The following is a 14052-nucleotide window of genomic DNA, read 5'->3' as shown; positions in this document are numbered from 1 at the left end:
AGTAGTGAGGTGAAATTCATAAAAACTAAACACCTGATGAGTTGAGGGCTATGTATGAGGGTTATACAACTGTATTTGTGGAGATATTCTGTATATTTTTGTACTCTATTTTTGGGCATCGTACATTTGGTATTGTATCCCGGTGCTCCAGTCGATTACTCAAAACAAGTTTGGTCAATTCAGAAATCAGAGTAATATGATTATATGGCGTTTTTTATTGTTTCAGTACCATTTAGCATCTTCAATTCTTAAGATGTCTTGTGTGTACTTATAAACTATCTATAGGAGGTATTCGTGGTGGACTTAGCTTAATTATTTGTTTAGGTTCCAACTCCTTATTTAATGATCTATAATGGAAAATGGGTTATTTGTACTGGCTGTATAGATGATTAATTGTCTCTGCTAATTTAACATTACTATGGTGAGAGTATTTTCATTTGCACAAATAGAGCAGATTCACTGAATTTTAATGAAGATTATGAAGATCACTTGGACAATGGACTACAGTTTCATGCACCACTAATATATTATAGCTGTGATGGCATAATATCGTACGTTGCTACGTATATATTTATATTTGGTAGAGCAAGGTAGGTTTGTATTTTCTTACTTCATGTGAATATATGTAAGGCATATTATAGGAACATTGAAATAACATGTGGTTGGGCGGCAAGATAAAATACGTATTAAAGGAAAGGTATGATTTTGGTTTAAATGATGTGTGCCATGGGCTGTTCTCATATCGGGATGGTGATGTATTGCCATTAGTGGCGTGGGTAGTGGTGTGAGTACATGGTGTAATTGAGTATATATATTTAGGTTACTGTTCCACAGGTTTATATTACTACATCTGAAAACAACACAATAGTTGTGTTTTAAGGATTTAGATCTATAACTGTTTACGATTGTGAGATCCAGGGAAGAAACAAACATGATCAGTATGATAGATACGCAATACTTCCTGTTATATAATGATGCTGGCTGTATGAATTTTTGAAAGTTAATGATTATATTATTTTAGGATTTCTAATTAGAATGTCTTAGTATAGGATGCCTTTTTTGAATATCATAAATGCGTATTATTAATATTGATCATAGAATTTAAATAAAATCCTAGGTCATTGGCGAAATTCCATTACTCTTATTTATATGTTATATAATGTTACGCATAGTTTAGATGATGATAAATATTTATTTATGAATACTTATAACACAATTGATATCTATAATACATTATAACGTTCTATATATAGTGCAACGCATCTTGAGAATTATAGTCACGTCTCGAACATAGTTAATTCTATGCTATCATTCTTATGATTCTCAAATAAAGATATGGTTCAAGATTTATGTTTCTTGAATAAAGAATGAATGATTTAAGGAATTCATTAATTGGTTATTGCAAACTTTTCCGGATCTTTAACTATTCAAGAACATTTCCATGTTTCGAATAAAGAAAATAGTTAAGGTTTTTTTTCCATGGATAAATAATGATTTAAGAAATTGGTTGCTGCAAACTTTCCCATCTAAAACTATTCAAGAACATTTCCTTGCTTAAAACTAACATTTTTTATGCAAGAATATATTAAAAATTATGCAGAGAGCAGATTGTGAAGTATAGGAAATTTTCATCTATGTTAAATAAACATTTATAGGTTTATAAAGTGTATATACTTTATAAGGTTTTGAGTCAGAATATAGCATTTTAGTAGACTATGTTTTCACTAACAGAATGTGTTCAATAGATAGAATTTATCATAAATAATAAAGGTTAGGCTTTATAGAAATATGTTTAGCAGTAGATTTCTAGTCATTTTACTTTTGTTAATAGTGTATGTTTGTTTCTTTCTTATTCTTTACAACATAGTCATTTTTTTCATCTTTGAACAAATTAGTACCCCTGCATGTGTATAGCTATCGTGATGTGTCTTGTATGTTGTACATATTTTGTTATAGTTTTGTAGATTGTATTAGTTATTCATAGCCAACCTCCTCTTGTGTTGTTGTCCACTCACTATGAATTGAACAGATTCCAAATTAGAGGAGTTAAGAGTTTTGCTTTGTACTGTAATCTATTAGTGCATTACAATGTATGTGCTGTGTAAACACTAGCCAGGATATACACGGCCAACAGTGGCTCTGTAACATTTTAGTGATTTGTATAAATGAGAGCCCTCAACACTTCTGTTGTAGAGCTCTTGTCAAAAACGTATTTCGTATAGAAATTACATCTTAAATGATGAGAGAAATGTTCTACTTGGCAAAGTATTCTTTGATTTTTGAAAAACAAGCATATTTTGAGAAACTGTCATTACCTTTATCAGCTTTGTTTTGGTCGAGGGCTCTCATTATTACAGATCACCAAACTGTGACAGAGCCACTGTTTATTAGTTCAAACCACTTGCCCCTCACCGCTGTGGGTTTGAATCCCGACAGGGACTTTGGATTCTTTCATGTGAGGAAGCTATCCAGCTAGCTTACAGAACATTGGTAGATAATAACAATTTTCAAGCAGGTCAAGTTCATTACACATTATTTTCAATGAGTTGAAATTACGTGAATTGCATCAATTCTTCATGTTCTATTTTCTGTGTCACTATTATATATTCCGTTATCATATACTAAGAAACCCTTACTGTATGTAATATCAATTCAGGGATATATCATTGTAAAAAACTTGAAATACTGTCAAATTAGTTATTTGGCAGGGACAAAATTTAGCGAAATCAATATTTTTAACTAATAGACAAGGTAAATTTGATACATTCCACTTTCAGTTTAGTAAGATTTATATCAAACTTAGATACTCACCTAACATTTATTTTGCAAAATCTACAATTTGTGTAAATTAACCCCTTACAAACATTTTTGATTTTACAGTATAAAATTTCAAATACATTACATGTCACTTATGACTGCCTTTTTCAATGAAAAGAAAGGAAAATATGATATTGTTTTGATCAATATTGTAGGTAATTCAAGAAATATAAAATTTGTACATTATTTAAGATTTGAATTTTTAAACAGGTTTTTGATGTAACTTGAGAAAACTAGATATTTGTTGATACATTCATTGATGGAAAAATATATTAATTGTATATTAAAATTTTGTAAATAAAATATTGTTTTTGAAAATATTGCTTTGTATAGAAAGAAAGAACCAACAGAAAATTTATAATACAAAATGTACATGTATATGAAGGCAGTATTTAATGCATTACTTAATCATTTATACACTAATAGTAAATAATGTTAACTTTCAAAACTAAGTCACAAATGTTATGAGCTTTCATGTTTATTCATAATAGGTCTTATATTGGCATTTCATATATGTATTAATCTGTTGCTTATTGTATAATTTTATCACTTTTGATGCAGCAACTGTAATTATATTCTTGCATAAAAAACATTACACACAGTTAAAATTAATGATTCACAATCTTATGTGGTCATTTGCATATTTTATGCAACTAAATATATTTAAATACGTTTATATTTGTTTCAGAATACTTAAAATCAGTGCTCTCTTTATGCATTACTTTTTCCAATAATAATATATGCATGTGTACCCTTTGTTTCCAAATTGCATAATATTCATTTATGATTAAGATTGTTTGTTTGCAACATATATCTTCCTCTTTAGAATATGCAGGTAGCTTTAGAACTTTTAGACATTTTAGTAAATGTAGTTTTATTTTTAAGCTTGGTACAAAAGAGGTATGTTTTCTCCATAGTGTAATAATCTTTGCTTTCCTACTATGCTTCCTCATGTAAGACACCGGTACTTGTAAATCCGGGAAGTCCTCATATGAGCCGCGTCAAGACAAAACCAACATTGTGCGTTTGCGACCAGCATGGATCCAGATCAGCCTGCGCATCCGTGCAGTCTTATCAGGATCTATGCTGTTCGCTTTCCAACTCTATTACAAGTAGAGAAACTGATAGCAAACAGCATGGATCCTGATCAGACTGCGCGGATGCGCAGGCTGGTCTGGATTCATGCTGGTCGCAAACGCATTACGTTGGTTTTGTCATGACGCAGCTCATATTTTCTAGTATAGACTAGTACAATTTTATACAATCTTTTGATTCCCTCATATATTAAAGGTGAACCCCGTTACACAAACACTATTTTTAGACAAGGACTTTTTTTCCTAAATTTACTTCCACAGAATGTCCATTGTGCAATGAAATGTGATTTGCTGCATTTTTTTTTTAATTTAAATTAAATATGAAAAAAAAATCTTGGATTGTATTATATTTAGTCAATACAGGGTATTATTGTGAATGTGTTCATTGTTATTTCCATTTAATGATTATAACATAAGTGTTCATGTATATACATGTTTATACATGTATATGCATAAGTTCATATAGTAAGTAATGTTGATTCTATTGCATGAAGTTTTCTTGAGATAAAATCACAGTTTATTGGAATGATAAACTATGGTTGTAACATTCAGCAATTGCTAAGAAATAGGTAATGTTTTTAGTTGGTTTATAAGTGCTTGTGGTGTAAACATTGCCAAACCATTAAGCATGTCTTAAAGTGCATTTTATGTTGTACATGTTATCACAGCTTATTTTTAGATACGGTGCTTATTTTGTTTTATGTGCATCACCAAGATATCATTATTTTAATGAAAAACATGACTTTGTCATGACTTTGATGTTTAGTCTTTTCTCATAATAACCTGTGGAACCAAAAGTGATTAACTTTTGACTCCAGAATAGCACCAGCTAGGCCAGCCTGTACATCTGTGAATTCTGACTAGGCTTTATACTGTTTGTAGCTCAGTTTTTGTATTTTTTAAACTTTGAATTGTTAAAAAAAAGTTCAAAACTGGGCAAGTCCATCAAAAATTCAGCAGATAAAGTCTGTATGACCATGATATCATAGTAAATGTCATTCAGTCGACAGTCATATGTATGTCTTTAAATTGATCCATCAAACATCATCTGACCTTGTTACATACATTTATTTATCACACACCCGTGCCGATTTTGGGACTTTGTAAAAATGGTATTGCACGGCCGTGCATATACATGTATTTTGACGTGACATCATTAGCGTTATACAAACATAGTGTAAAGACGCGCTTAATGATAGCGTTAAACTATAGGCGCGTCAATGAAAAATGACTCTTTTTTTTCCCCATTCAACGGTTTTATTTTGGGTATGTGATAAATAGAATATTAAATTCGTGTAAGTTCATCAATAAACTCTTGAATAATATATATTATGCTCGCCAGAGGCTCGCATAATATAATTTTATTCAAGTTGTGTAATAAATTCAGTATTGAACTAACATTCATTCAATATCCTCTATGTAACTTTCAATCAGTATTCATATTCAAACTACTTAACAAAGAATGCTTACACCAATAAGCTGTTAATTGCAAGGTCATGACAATGACCCAAGGGTCAAAGGCCAAGGTCAAATATTGATTTCTGGGTAAAACATCTGGACTACCATACTTTATCAGACTGATACTTAGATTACTTTTCAGTCTGGTAAAAGTGTTCATTTTAGCTGTAAGACATATGCCTTTCATTCAAAGGTGAAGGACATACAGTTATATATTAAGGGTTGATTGCAAAACTGTTAAGTCCTTCTGTATTTGATATAAGTTACTGCAGTTTAGCAGTAAACTCTCAATATATAAATAAAAGATCTTGGACAAATTTAACAATTCAATCATTTTATCAATAAATTTTTAATTTGTATAAATAAATAAAGTTTGATATCTCAATACAAGTAGGTCAAGATGATATAATGTAAGACCAAGGTTTGAATGTTTAGCTCAAGATATTGTCTGTATTGTAATTGTCACTTTTATCATTTATCATTTTCTAATCATCAGTCTGTATTGTTCATGTTACTATAAATAGTATTTGTATCATCATCAGTCAGTTTGTTGGATTCTGTGATTTGTTTCGACCAATTGTTAAATTTTAAATATTGTCACAAAATATATATGGAATTATATGTGAAAGACAGAAATTGGAGTTATCTAAAATTACAAATAAAGTTTCTTTTGAATTATAATTTAGTTTTGTTTTATTTACCCAATTGGTCAGCAAGATGTTAACGTTTTAGTTGCTTTAGTATTATTGTGTTGCCTGTAACAGAATAGTGGGGACATATAGGGATCATTCAAAAATTACCAAAGGCATTTTATTCAAACTTTGCAGGAATGATCAATACCAATTGTAGTTGTGCATATCTTTGGCATTTTCTGATTTAATGATTTTTATCAGAGTTATGGCCCTTTCATGAATCTTAATTTTTAGCTCGACTTTTCTATGAAAAGGGGAGCTATCCTACTCGCCCCGGCGTTAGCGTTGGCGTCACACCTTGGTTAAGTTTTTCGTACCACCCCACTTTATTTCAGAAGTATTACAAGTATGGCTTTGAAACTTACCATACTTGTTCACCATCATAACCTCCATCTACAGACAAGAGTACATAACTCTGTCAAGGTTTTTGACAGAATTATGGCCCTTTTTTGACTTAGAAAGTGTATTGAGCTTGGTTAAGTTTTTTGTACCACCTCACTTTATTTCAAAACCATTGGAGGTATTGCTTTGAAACTGACCATACTTGTTTACCATCACGACCTTCATCAACAGACAAGAGGACATAACTCTGTCAAGGTTTTTGACAGAATTATGCCCCTTTTTGACTTAGAAAATACATTGAATATGGGTAAAATCCACTTATTGCCTTAACCCTTTGAGATATTGCTTTGAAACTTTTAATGCTATTTCACATCATTACCCCCATCTGTACGCAAGAGAAGGTAACTCTGTCAAGGATTTGTTTTAAAAATTAAGGCCTTTTATCGACTTAGAATCTTGGTTAAGTTTTTAGTACCAGTCCACTTTTTGACTGAACTGTTTGAGATATTAATTTGAAAGTTGGAATACTTGTTTACCATCATGGTCCCAAAACATGGGCAGGAGAAGGTAATTCTGTTAAGGATTTTATTTGAATTATGGCCCTTTTTGACTTAGAAACTCAGTTAAGATTTTCATTCTTGTCCACTTGTTGACTTAACCATTTGAGATATTACTTTGGAAGTTGGAGTTCTTATGTGCCATCATGAGACCTATCTGTAAGCAAGAGAAGATAACTCTGTGAAAATGTTTCTTGATTTGTACTTAGAAATTCCTAGTTAAAGTCTTGTGTGCCCTTAACTGTCAAAGTTTTGTTTTATAGGCAAGCACTAAAAAAGTCGAGCGCGCTGTCCTTCTGACAGCTCTTGTTTTGAGTTTTGTTCGGATAACTTGTCCTATACTTCCAAATTTTACAGGACCAGCTAGCGTTTCACTAACATTCCGTAAGTTTTGTGTATCTTTTTACGTAAATTTAATCTTACGCAAAACGTAAATGTATGTTAGTTGCGTTTCACTAAACAGTATGTGCTATTTACGCTAGTAATAAGTGAGCATAACTGTATGTTTAAACTCACACAAATGTGTAGCTAATAAAGTTTAGTGAAATGCAAATAAATACGCAAGTTCTGCTTACGCGAAAAAATACGTTCAAACTGAGTTACGATAAAGTAGTAAATTAGTGGTACCCAGCCCTGATTTGTACCTATAGTACTTGCACATATCTAATTGTACATGTAATTTTTTAAAAAAGTATTTAAGTCTGTAAATAATTTTTGTGTCTGCTACACAATAGCTGAAACATGCTATAAAAGTAGCAGTGTCATACAGGGAACAAACTGGTCAATCACTCATCAATAGTCCGGCTAAATTGGCTATCATCAGGCAACATATGATCACTGATCTCTCTTGTTTAATCAAATATAATTGCTACAGCCACAACCTAGATAAAGACTGATTGCCTTTCACTACCCGTTACTTGTATCACAATGGACTGGAAGCTATTAAGCAAGCTTACAGGTCGGTATATTTTTGTACTTAAACCCTCGGACAGGGACAATTATTGAACAACATGAGATAATGTTCATAGAAAATATTTTTTCAAAGACCCAAGTAATTCTAATCTCAATATTGCTGATCTAGATAACTTTTTTTACGGCTTTACTATACAAATATTAAAATGGCTGACCTCTGACACAGGTCAGGAAACTTGGAAGGGGACTTAACAAGACAATGCTAACTTGCAAATATCAAGCCCATTATTCTCAAGCAAGAATTCTGAAAAGACTTTTTTTTAAAGATTTTCACTGTAAAGTTTATGTAAAACCATGAATCCCTGTCCCCTGGTTTGCAGCAAATATTTACTCTATGGAAATAGTTTGACCACTCTTTGTATGTAAAGGACCACACAACACATTAAATTTCAAATGTGTAGGTTTTGCTCTTATGGAGGGTTTTTAAAATATATATTTCTAGCCTCTCTGACTACATACAATGCCAGGACTTGAACCATTTGAAATTTGGTAGAACCTTAGTGAACGGATCATTCAAAGCAAGTTTCATCACATCTGAGGTCGTTTGCAACCATTGTGGACAATGTATAATAATAAAAAGCCCAAATGTGCACTGTTTATATAATAATAATACACAAATTCCATCCAGCTTTAATCACATCAAGCTTTTATCTGTCCTAAAAAGATAGATATCTCCTGTAAAATAATATTTTATAAACAAGGTAACAAAAATTTATAAAAAGAAAAATAATTTTATTTACATTTGCATAAAAAATATACCAGAATGTTTTCATGTGAAAATGCATTTAACCGCCTGGAAAAACATATCTTACTTTTCTTAATTTACGTAATACATGTATTTACAAAGATAATTCCAGTAAATCCTTAGATAACAACATTACACTAAGTCTGCATTGAAGACCTGAAGCACTGCAATTCATGATTTGGTATTGTTACAAAATCAAATTTGCATCTATACATTATCATTATTATCATCATCATCATTATCATCATCTTCTTCCCAACATTCATCACTATCATTCTTGTACTCATCAAAAGATTCAGCTGTTACAACGTTTGAGGCACGTAATTCCTGCAGGTTTTTACCTCTGTGAGCTGCGCCATTTTCACAAGTCAAACCTTGTCTTTCCAAAAATCGTGAGCACCATCCATTAGATGCCCGAAACTGACTCGTATCTACTTTGTACTTTCCTTCCTTGCCTAACCGACTTGCTTTTGATCTGACTGCAGATCGCAATAACCTTTTCCCGCTTTTATGCATATTCTTGCACCATGAAGCTAGATCCTTTTCTAGCTCATTATACGTTGAAGTTCTTGGAACGAACCGCTTTCTATCCTTACAACCGTTGATAATTTTTTCCTTGGATTTTCGCCAATATCTTATATTTTTTTCACTAATTTTGTACACTTTCGCTGCAAAAATGTTACTTGAACTTTCAGCAAAGTTTATGACAATGCTTTTAAATGCATTATCATAAGACTGTCTTGCTGATTTTTTATCTCTTTCATCTTGCATGTCGGTGAATTCTGATTCATTATCATTGTTTTTTGGTATTCCTTGTAATTCTGGAGGAATATCAATATTTACATCAGGGTTTTCTAGGTTGGTATCCATAATTCCTTCAACTATATTGTGTCTTTCCAAAATTTGTTGAGCCCAAGCATTTGAAATCATATCAGCACAGGAGTCTAAACCATACTTTTTATCCTTATACACTGCCTTTGCTTTTGTTGCAACTAATTCTGCAGAAATATCCAGTTTTTCTTTCTGCTTTTCTTGAATCCATGATAACAAATCATCCTCAAACTTTTGAAAATCTGTTCCTATTGCTTTAGCAATGCTTTCTTTATGGAGGGAGGTTTCAGATTGGTCCAAGTCATCTTTAACAGCATCAGTTTTCCTAATTTTTGAAAATGTGGTATTCTCAGATGTCTCATCATGTTGGCTGCTGTGCGACGTGCATGCAATGTTATCATAGGAGCGTTTCCTTTTTCCCCTAGACACAGTCTTTTTTTCTAGCAATTGATTTTTATCAGTTTCAAGTTCAGATTGTACATTATCACAAACATCAGAGTTATGAGCTGCCTTTGCTTCAGAGTCGGATATCAAACTTTTATGACCAACATTATCCGACATATTTGCAACAACACCCAATTTAACTCTTAGCCCTTTACTGTTCTCAACTTCTTCAGTTTTATGTAGTTCTCTAATTTCAGCATGAATACTATTCTCCGGATCTATTTCAAAAACATCAGTCATGTGTAATGATGATTGAGGATCAATACTTTCTGGATCATCATCTTCTTTAGGTTCTGTTTTAACGGAGTCACAATCTCCAATATCCTTAATTTTATTCTCTTCACCATCTCCCAAACTTTTATCTTCCACAACAATTTCATCCATGGAACATGAAAGACTTTGACTTATGTTAAGCTTTTTACCTTTCCCTTTAGTGCGACAGAGAACAAGACTATTTGATTTCAAAAATCTATCACACCATCTTTTCCCAAACAAATGCCGCGAAGTGTTCACTTTGTATTTTTGAACTTTCGCTAACATTTTTCCTTTTGTCATTATTTCTTTTTTACCAAGCATTACGCCTTTCTTTTGATAAAATAGAAACCATTTACATAAATCTTTTTCTATCATATCAAGAGCTGTTTGTTTTGTGACATTTTTCTTAAAGTTTCTTGGTTTCTGTAAAATCACATCCTTAGACTTTCTCCAGTCACGCACCAATTTTTCAGCGATACCAAATTTTCTTTCAGCTGCTCGGTTGCTAGTATTTTCAGCATATTTTACTGCACGAAGTTTGAAAGCATTATCATATGCTTTTCGCTTTCTCTTATTTGTCTTTCCATCTTCTATATCATCACCATCTTGAACATCTAATATCAGACCTGGTTTCTCATTTTCTTCTGAAATATTGTCAGATTTGTATTGGTCATCAATATCAGTGTCTGAATCTTCACCATCCTGATCCCTAGTTTCGGACAATTGATTATATGATATGCATTTTCTATCCGGTATTTCTGTACATTTTTCTTCTGTTATCTTGTTATTGTTTATTTTTACCACTTGAGTACAGAACTCTGTTGACTCAACTGAGTAAAGTGATTTAAAGGCAGGTAAATTCAAAAATGTTTTCAACTCTCCATGAAGCCCTTGCTCCATGTAGTTGCTAGCCTCATCCATAGTTTTCACTGCTGTTGTACCAAGTGTACTAAGTTTGACACATTGAAGTTTTGTAAACTGACTACTCAACACCCTACGGAGTTCTTTAATGTCCTTATTTACAGCTTTAAATACATCAATCAGTAACCCATTGGTCAGCTCTTTATTTTGGGATTGTAAGAAAGCCAAGTCAATATTCTCTGTTCTACTTTGTTACTCTTTCAACAAATTCTTTTTTCTAACAGGAAGAAGGAAAACTGTTTTCATTATTCTTTGCGCTTTATCAGTTTCACTGCTTTCGTTGCTTTCTTTTAATCTTTTCAGAAACTTCCTATTTCTTAAAACTTTATGTTGCAGATTATTTGAATCAACAATTTCCTCTTGCACTCCAATTTTTTGGCATAAAATTTGTGCGAGTTTATTTATACGTTCCTGAACTCCTACTCTAGGCAATTTTTGTTCCAAGTTCTCATAGGTTTCAAATACATGTTCATATGTAAGGTTGTGTGATTCACATCTTCTTTCCAGCAAATCTTCTTCCACATCATTTACCACCTCTATCTTAAAACTACCTTTTTTATAATTTCCCTTTAAAACACTTCCACAAGGAAACCTCAATTTCGAACAAATGATTTTATGTAATTTTTGTTTTCTATCTAGTATGCAATCTTCTGCTTTTAATATATGATTGGACTCACATTTCAATTCTGCAAAAATACTATAAAATAGATTTATAACTTCATCATTGGAAATTTTACTGCAGTCTTTCCTGTTTTCAGTCTCTGAATTTTCATTTCCATTATCCACACAAGAATACATCTTGCTTTCCTAAAAGACATATAACCAGACCTGGAATGGTTGTTAAGAAAATTTAAAACTTGCTAATTGCCACCATGTTCAGACTTTCTCACATCCTGAAATAAAAAAGATAACTCACAATTGGTACATTTATAACATAACAGGAGCATGTATTTTGATATCATTTATGAAATTATAATATATTTCTTGGCACATCTAATCCTGATTTTAAATTTTGTTTTAAAAAATAGCCTATGTAAGTACTTCTAAATCCAGTGGTACATATAATATGTTCTACCATGTAACTGTTGTTTAAAGATCTGGAAAAAAATCAAGAAGAAAATGCCCAAAAAAGCTTATAAAATGCCCAAAAAAGCTTATAACTATCATTTTCAGCAGTGAAGAGTGACTGTGAAGATAAACATTTAATATATATAATGTTTCAAAATTAATTTATTTTTCTATATTTTGTTTTCTTAATTTTATGACAATAATGTGATAAATTGTAACATTTATCTGATATCTTTTTTGCATATGAATACTGTTAAAAACAGTAGATTCTGATGTAGCAAACAAAAGTAGCAAACATTTTCGAACGTGGGAATTTGGGGGTTCTACCCGAATTCACTACCCCCTTCCATCCCATTTCTGCCAAAACTTGCTCCTGTGCCTGGCAAAATTACTGTGGAAAGGCCAGGTCATATACAATTTAAAATGCTCATTGATGTACAATTCAAATCTTAATAAATGTCATCAGGTAGACAATTTGTACTTTCGGTTTCACAGCTATAAAAAATAAGTAAACAAATAATGTATTGTTTACTGTTAAATCAGTAAATTTAATTATTTTTTTTTGGACTTTTACTAGATATATTTGTATAAATATAGTTTTTATAAGTATTCAATTATGCATACATCATAATCTAAGGGCACATACATTCGTTTACATGTGGACCATACGCAGTATGTCATTGTATGGCGTTAACATGTCTCGTTTAAGGTTCCATGATAACCGCCGTATGACAACGTCTGCGGAAGTGTTTTATTTAAAAAAAAATACCACTTCGTGTTAAATTTGGAAATCAACCTAAGCCGGTAGCTTGCACTTTCCGTATTCATTACATGTCCATTGTTTTTCAGACCTTACCCGAACACTGGCAGAAAGGACCAAAAAGTTTCGACTGAGCAACCAACATAAATATTTTCTGATGAAATATATTTCCTTTAAACGAATAATAGAGGTGGAAATATGATAATTGATTTACTTCTCTTATTATACCTGGAACTTAAAAACGTTGCACAGATAAGCATACAAATGGCGCTTTTGTAATAAGGGACGTAATCCTGATCGAATCAAAATCGGTGTTGCTTTAAGAATTATTTTTTTATGAATTAAAAAGCTATATGATGTTATTAATGCCATTCACTCCATAAATATCATATATTTAGACCCACGGGGGCCCCGGGGGAGGAAATGTTACACGAAAGATGGAGTTCTTATGATAACTTGTTCGGAGTTCTTATGATAACTGTCACGGAGTTCCTGGAAAACGTTACGGATTTCTGTGGAAAACTTTTCTATATACTTGGAGAACTCGCGTAAAAATGGTTATTTTTAACTTTAAATGGGGAGTTTGAGGTGCTAAATGAAACTTTGATAATTAAGCTTGCCCTACATATTGTATTTTGTTTCAGAAAAAATCGTTAAGTCCATATTTTGTCGCCTTTTTAAAAAAAATCTGGTAGTTTTGAGAAAAATTACCAAATTACTTGCTAATTCGTTCATATTGACCTTTTCATTTGTGATCTTCTTCGTTGCTATACTTAATTACCTAATAATTATGGAGAGATGCAAACATAAAGCCCGGGCTAATAAATTTATACCCGACTTTTCAAATGTTACGGAGTTCTTGCGATAACTCAAAATATGTCCTGGAGTTCTTATGATAACTTTTGTTTCTGCCATGCCAGTGTGTTTTGTGCTTAATCACGGCACGTTTAAGCGTATTTTTATTAGTCATTAAGTGTGTAAATCATTATGAAGCATAGTACGCTTATCATTTGCAAAATAATTTGGTTATATAACGTTGGTTTTGATCGTGTTTTTCAGTTCAAGAGATATTTTTCTTACCTCCGTTTCTTGTGGG

General features: G+C 31.9%; 1 protein-coding gene across 1 annotated transcript; it reads right to left on the bottom strand.

Annotated features, from left to right (window-relative positions):
- Nucleotides 1-8536: 8536 nt before the first annotated feature.
- Nucleotides 8537-13232, bottom strand: LOC132752606 (uncharacterized). Its single transcript, XM_060742944.1, has 2 exons — nt 13185-13232; nt 8537-12021 (listed from the first exon to the last, which is right to left on the bottom strand). The coding sequence occupies exon 2, from the start codon at nt 11126-11128 to the stop codon at nt 8885-8887; it is 2244 nt and encodes a 747-aa protein (XP_060598927.1). The 5' UTR covers nt 11129-12021; nt 13185-13232; the 3' UTR covers nt 8537-8884.
- Nucleotides 13233-14052: the final 820 nt, after the last annotated feature.

This window comes from Ruditapes philippinarum, unplaced genomic scaffold, assembly GCF_026571515.1.
Source record: "Ruditapes philippinarum isolate M1 unplaced genomic scaffold, ASM2657151v2 ctg3292_1_1_1_1, whole genome shotgun sequence".
Lineage (NCBI taxonomy): Eukaryota > Metazoa > Mollusca > Bivalvia > Venerida > Veneridae > Ruditapes > Ruditapes philippinarum.
This window is presented reverse-complemented; position numbering and strand designations above follow the sequence as displayed.

Bases quoted from the DNA above. Each gene is read 5' to 3' on its own strand.
- LOC132752606 (XM_060742944.1), bottom strand. From the start codon at position 11,128: ATGGATGAGGCTAGCAACTACATGGAGCAAGGGCTTCATGGAGAGTTG.